The sequence below is a fragment of the Gracilinanus agilis genome, chromosome 1 (assembly GCF_016433145.1).
Source record: "Gracilinanus agilis isolate LMUSP501 chromosome 1, AgileGrace, whole genome shotgun sequence".
NCBI classification, from domain to species: Eukaryota; Metazoa; Chordata; class Mammalia; order Didelphimorphia; family Didelphidae; genus Gracilinanus; species Gracilinanus agilis.
In genome coordinates this window covers 281,148,548-281,155,361 of record NC_058130.1, presented here as the reverse complement: position 1 = coordinate 281,155,361, position 6,814 = coordinate 281,148,548, and the positions used below count along the sequence as shown (strand labels likewise).

Sequence of the window (6,814 nt, the reverse complement as noted above, 5' to 3'; positions counted from 1 at the left end):
AAGAGGCGGCTACCGCGGGAGAGATCGCGGGAGTCCTGCCGGGAGGTTTGAAAAGTGGATACGCCTGCGGCCAAAGGCCCCGCCCGGCTAAGCCGGAGCCGTTTTGGTCCTTTAACGGCCCGCCAGGCGGAAGCTGCTTTCAGCGCAGCCGCTTTCAGCGTAGCATCCTTCTAGGAGCGGAAGGGATGAAAGAGAGTGTCCGGCACTAGGAACCCCGGAGGGGGCGAGGGAGCCGAGGAGCGGCTACGGCCGAGCCGGCGGGCGCAGCCTGCTGAGAAGCCGGCCAGGACTCCCGGAGACAGGCGGCGGCCAGGGCGGAAAAGAGAGTTCCGACCTTCGGGCTGGGGTCTTCGGTGGAACCCAGGTCCCCCTCCCAACCCCTCTGATCCAGGCCTATTATCATTCAAGATCTCTTTCTCCTTCTTGGAACAAGAAGCAAAAATGGTCTCCAAGTCCGATCAGCTGTTGATCGTGGTCTCCATCCTGGAAGGTAAGTAGCCTTTCCAGGTCCCGTCTCCCCAGGCCCCTTGTTACCGTGACAGCTGGCGGGGAAGGACCCTTTTGTCTCGGCTGCTCTTTAAATTTTAAAGGAGCAGTGAGGCTCTGGCTGTATGTGGCTGCACATATTTCAGACTTTAGAAACAGCAATCTAATAAACTACGGAATTATGATTCCATATGAGATATAATCCCTAGGACATCTGGTAGTAATAATAATAAGAGCCAGGCACTTAAGTAGCTCTTAAAGGTGTGCAAAGCTTTTTTTTTTCCTTCCCCCTTCCCCCCCCCCCCCCCAAATGTGGTCTCATTTGATCTTCACAAACAACTTGGGAGAGAGATGCTATTACCCCACCCGCAGGGAGACTGGCAGACAGAAAGAGTAAGTAACTGCACTTAGCTAGCGAGCAAACGAAGCTGAATTTGAAGTCAGTCAATAAACATTTTTTTTTAAGCACCTACTTATGCTTGAAACTGTACTAAATGCTAGGAATATTAAGAAAGGTAAAAAGGCTGTCTTCACCCTCAAAAGTGACAACAGGCAAACATCTATGTACCACAGGCAATATAGAAGACACATTGGAAATAATCAACAGGAAGGCAGGAGAATTAAAGAGAATGAAGGAAAAGTTTTCTCAAATGATCCTGACTCCAATATCCATTGTACCATCCAGCTGCTACTAAAGAGTTTTAATTGGTAGCAACTAGTGCCTTTTTTTTTTTAAGGACAACATTTTAATTTTTGTTAACAACAGACTCTTAAAGGTTCATTTTCTTCAACTTCTCTCTAGGTTGTATGTTTTAGCACTGCAAAATGCCAAATTTTGCTGGGCAGTTTGAACAATTAGTAATGGAACCCCTCTTTTCAAGACTAGATGGAAAATTTGGTAGATTTAAAAATACTTATGCATTTGATTTCTTTTGTAAGATGTGAGTGCTGTGTAGAATTTTTTAAAAGAGTTTACTGAAAAAAAATCATGTTTCTGGAGGAAAAAATGAAAAAAAGCATTTCAAATCAAGTAAAATTTGAAGGAAAAGATGCATATCCAATTAGAGAGGATTAGATAATGAATAATCTTAATTGTATTGAGGACATTGTTTATTTCAAGTTATAAGATGTATTTTCTGCAAATTATTTTTAATCACTTGAACCAACCAGCCGGTAATATTTACATTGCTCATTGCATTGTTGCACTGTTGGAGATAGAGAACTACGGGTATGACTTTTAACCTCAGATTACTGGTGGACTGAGGTAGAATTGTCAGGTACAGGAAATGTCTAGTGAACTAGTTTGGAAAGGAGACTGGAAAGATGGGTAGATACTACACTGAAAGACTTTAAATGTCTGGTTAAAGATTTTGTATTTTATATTAAAGGTAATAGGGATCTAGTGAAGAATTTGGGAGTTGGAGGTGGGGGTGTGATTTGATCAAAGCTGTGCTTTAGTAATATCAGTTTGGTAACTGGAAGATAGTTTGAAGAAACCATAGGCAGGGAAACCAGTATTATTGCAGTAATATAGGTGAGAAATTATTGAAAATCTAAATTGTGATGAAAATCTAACCCTCAGTACAGGCTGTACAAATGAAAATCAATGGTAATTGGATTATGGGGGTTGAAGAGGTTTAAGAGTGAAGGTCGAAAACCTGCAGAGGCTGTTTAGAATTGTGTTGCTGTCAACAGAAATGACCTGGTTGTTTTGGGAAGGGATTATTCCTGTTTGGGCTTTTTTGAGTTGGAATGATTAGAATCTAGTTGCAGGTATCCAATAGACATCTGGTATGGGTAGGAGTTCAGGAGAAAAAATAAAACTTGGGTATCTGCTTTTTTATCTATAGAGAGTCTTAAGAGAGAGGATATAATACTTAGTGGATGGGACCAGGAGATTGTTTCAGTGAGGAGTGGTCAGGAGAAAAATAAAGAGATCATTGTCACAGAACTCAAGGTAGGAAAGAGTACCTAGTACTTAGTGGTTTTAGACAGTGTTGAAAGCCACAGAGAGCTCATTTGAGACAAAAAGGGGCATTGGATTCAACAGTTTAAAGCTGATGTATCAGGCAAGTCAGGAATTAATGAATGAATGAGAACAGCATTTATTGAACATACCATTATAAGGCACTGTATTTGTGGATACAAATTGAAAAGTGAGACCTTCCCTGATCTCAAAGATCATATATTCTAATGGGGGGAGACAACACATATGGAAGGTTTCAGCTGATAGTCATATGGGAAGGTTCCATGTTCCTCAGGATGAAGAGGCAAAGCAGATCATCTTTCAGGCTGGAAACTTAGGCTGGCTCCTGTGGTAAAGGATTCTGGCAGTGGCAGTTGTATGTGGGATAAGGGTGGTGGTTGCCCTTCCCATACACATATCCAGCACCTCAGGTCTCCTTATTAAAGAGATTTAATTAAAAAAAAAAAAGCAGTCACAATGTGAGTTTTACTTGTAAATATTATTTGGCATCTGTATCCTTAGTCTTCCTAAATTCAGCAAATGCTTTTTGTGACTCAAGAAAACTGATGGTAGAAGTAAATAAAGAGTAGTTAATAACAGTTAATTTACCTTAAAAAAAAAAAAAAAACATGGCTTAGAGTAGAAATAAGTACTTGAAACACCTAATAAAACTAGACTCCTCACTATCTCTTATCACACAGTTTGTTTGTCCCATCTGTTGCTAAAGCCCATCAATTTTGCCTTTGTAATAAATATGTCCCCTTCTCTCCTCTGATACTGCTAACAGTAGTGCATGCCCTCATCATCTCATGCCTAGATTATTGTAGTAATTTGCTGATGGGTTAGCCTTTCTCAATTTTCTTCCTCACTCCAATCCATCTTTCAGCCGTTAAAGTGATTTTCTTCATCATATCACCCTCTCCCCCACTTAGTAAACTCTAGTGGCTCCCTATTGCCTCCTAGATCAAATGAAAAAATGCTTTGTTTGCATTCAAAGCCCTTTGTAACCTAGATCTTTTCTCCTAGCCTTCTTTATAAACCTTATTCATTGAAACAGTCCCAGTGACACTGGCCTCCTGACTTGCACAAATAAGACACTGGGCTCCTGGCATTTTCTCTGTCTCTTTGCCCATCCCTGGCTAGCTGACTCTCAACCTATTTGATTACTGACCTTCCTGACTTCCTTTAAATCCCAATTAAAATCCTACCTTCCCCAGCATGCTTTCCCCAATCTCTCTTAATTCTAATGCTTTTCCTCTGTTAATTATTTCCTATTTTTCTTGCATATAGCTTGCTTTTTGTATCTATTTGTTTACATGTTGTCTCTCCCATTAGATTGTAAGTTCTTGTATCTCTAAGTAATTAGCATAGCGCCTGTCATGTAATATGTGCTTAATAAAATGTTTATTAGTTTGTTGATAATGGCTTTTTTGCAAGGAACCTGAGAAAATGAAGGTAGGTTTTTTCCAGGAGTTTCATTTCAAAGTATATGAAGTGGCTCTAAATAAATAGCAGAATTTAGATGAGCGAGATCATCTTGGCTAGATCAATCAGGAAAGGATTGATATACAAAACTGGATTTGAGTTGGATTGTAAATAGGTAGAATATGGCTAAGTAGACAATTGAGGGAATGACAGCAGCAAGGCTGCATTATCAAAAGTTGCAGTGACAGTATCCTCGTGGGACAGTAACAGGGGTATGCTTTGACTAGAGCAGAGAGTATATGTTTTTGGAGTAATAGGAAATATGTTTGAATTGATACCATGGAACCAGATTATTCTGCAAACTGCAGAAAATTACATTTCTTGCAGTGGGGAAAATAGGTCATTCTAAATTCTTGAGCAAGGGAATATAGTGATGAAAGTGATGTGTTAAGAACATTAGTTAGGTTACAACTGGAAGGCCGTTGGCAGTAATATAGTAGTGAGGTAATAAAAACTTGGAATTTGAGTGCCATCTGTGAGAATGAATAAAAAGATTGTTTGAGGAAAGAATTGATAAGTGTTTCTTCAACTTATTTTTTTATGTTTTTTTGTGTAATGGTCAGCATTTGTTCCTTGAATAAAATATTTTATTGCTGCCATTTCTTGCCTAATTTATCTTTAGCTGAATTATGAGGGAAAATTGAGGAAAGTAATTCTCAGTTTCCAAAGAGTTTTAATTTTAACTTTTGCCAGTTATCCAACCCTTTGCTCAATTTAGTTTATGTAAAATTCTCTACTCACATTTACTTTGAAAAGTTTTCAGAATTGTTTGCAAATATAAATGAGCTCTTCAAGTTTGTTGCATATTCAGAAATCTGCTAATCCTTTTATTTGAAGAAAGACCTGTTTGAATGTAAATAAAATGTTATCTTTTTGAAAATTCAGTATTGTCACCATTTTTTATATATCCTGATATTCTTCCAAATTAAATAAACATTGACTAGCATATGATTTTTATGCATGTATAATTAATAGGTAGGCATATATTGTTACAGGGCGTCATTTTCCTAAGCGTGCAAAACATATGCTTGTAGTAGAAGCAAAGTTTGATGGAGAACAGTTGGCTACTGATCCTGTGGACCACACTGACCAACCAGAATTCGCCACTGAATTAGCTTGGGAAATAGACAGAAAAGCTCTTCATCAGCACAGGTAATTATTAATGTTCAAATTCAACATCTGACCTGAATATGAGATAAGACATTTTGATTATACTATGAAGATTTGCCCATTAAATTAGATTGTAGAACCATAAAATTGTAGAGGTAGAAGGGAAATTAGTATTATTCCAATCCAAGCTCTTTTTTTTTTTTTAAACTAGAAACGTGTGACAGAGGAAAGTTACGACTAGTTTAATGTTACTCAGATAGGGCTGAATCAAAAGTACCCAGATCTCCTAACTCTCTACCACTGTTTGATTAACATTAACTTATGTACCAGACATTAGGCTAAGATGAAATAATCTCTTCTTAGAAGAGTTTAAATTCATGTTGGAGAGACAGCAAATATGTATAAGCATATAATGCATTTGAGAGAGGATGCCAGCATTTGGGGGGAATGTGATCAGAAAAGTGACACTTGAGCTGTATTTTAAAGAAAGAAAGAGGGATAGTATGAGTAGGTAAGGAGGAGGATATTTCTAGCATGGGGAAGGACAATGCAATGGTATAGAGATAGAAGGTGGAAGCTCAGTGTATAAAGAACAATAACAAGACCAGTTTGTCTGGATTGCAAAGGGCAGAAGGCAGAATCACGTCCATCGAAATTGGGTTGAGGCCAGGTTCTTAAGAGTTTTAAATCTAAATACAGAAGTTTATATTTTATCCTAGAAATAGTAGGGAACCATTGGAGTTAATTAAATAGGGGACTGGCTTTGTCAAATCTATGCTTAAGGAAAATTGTTTTGGTAGCCATAAGTAAAATGGACTAAAGTGACAAGAGTTGGAGAGATTGTTGCAATGATGTAGATGAGAGCTTGAACTACTGTGGTAACTAGCTATATGAGTAGAGAAAAGGGGTCAGTTGCAAGAGATGTTATGGAAATAGCATATTTTATCTAGGCTTTGAGTTATTTAGTAATGAAAATTTTTGAAAAATAATTCTCTAGGGCAATGATGGCAAACCTATGCACACAGAATGTGCTCTGTGGGCACTCTGCTGCCTCTCCCCCCCGTTCCCCAGTATTCGTTATTAGAAAGGCAGAGGGTCTTGGGCAGAGCTGCTTCCTTCCCCCTGATGAAATTTTTTTACATCATCTACCCCTCTGCCCAGTAGCTCATTGGAGTTCACAGAGGGTAAGGTGGGCAGCTCATAGGCAGCAGAGCTGGAGGGGAGTAGAGTGCTTGGGCTACTACTCTCCCCCTCTCTACACTTGCTGAGGACATTCCTCACTTCACTCACCCTAGAGTGACATTAAGCGATAAAAAGGAAGATCTAGCATCTTTAAAGTTGGAAATTAGCTTGCTAAAGGGAAAGTTCAAGAAGAGGAACAAGAGAATTGACATTGTAGAAAAGACAGTAAAAAAAGTCAGGGTAGCATTTGACTGTCTGAGAAGCAGAATTATTCAAGTAGAATGAAGAAAAATGCAGAAATTGAAAATCAGAACAAAATTTTAAACTAGCAAAATAAAATGCTTCTCTACAAACCAAAGCAATAAAACTAATTAAGTGATAGAAACTAAAAATTATTGATTTACCAGAAAAATACAGTCTGTATTGTCTTCCATGAATTTGCATAGAAGTATTGGATGAAAGGGGGCTAATTCTAGTTAGATAGAATCTATATAATGCCAGCAGAGAAGAATTCTATCTAGAAAATGTCATCAAATTATAGAGCATTTTTAATGTCAAAGGGAGAATTTCAATCAGCCAGAGGGA

General features: G+C 38.4%; 1 protein-coding gene across 3 annotated transcripts in view; it reads left to right on the top strand.

Annotated features, from left to right (window-relative positions):
* The first annotated feature begins 441 nt into the window (after window positions 1-441).
* The window catches only part of CEP120 (centrosomal protein 120), a 198,614-nt gene continuing 192,241 nt past the window's right edge, over window positions 442-6,814 (top strand). For all 3 annotated transcript variants that reach the window (XM_044662080.1, XM_044662089.1, XM_044662073.1), the window contains exons 1-2: window positions 442-490; window positions 4,933-5,089. In XM_044662080.1, the coding sequence (XP_044518015.1) occupies window positions 442-490; window positions 4,933-5,089 (206 nt within the window). The remainder of the gene's footprint in view (window positions 491-4,932; window positions 5,090-6,814) is intronic.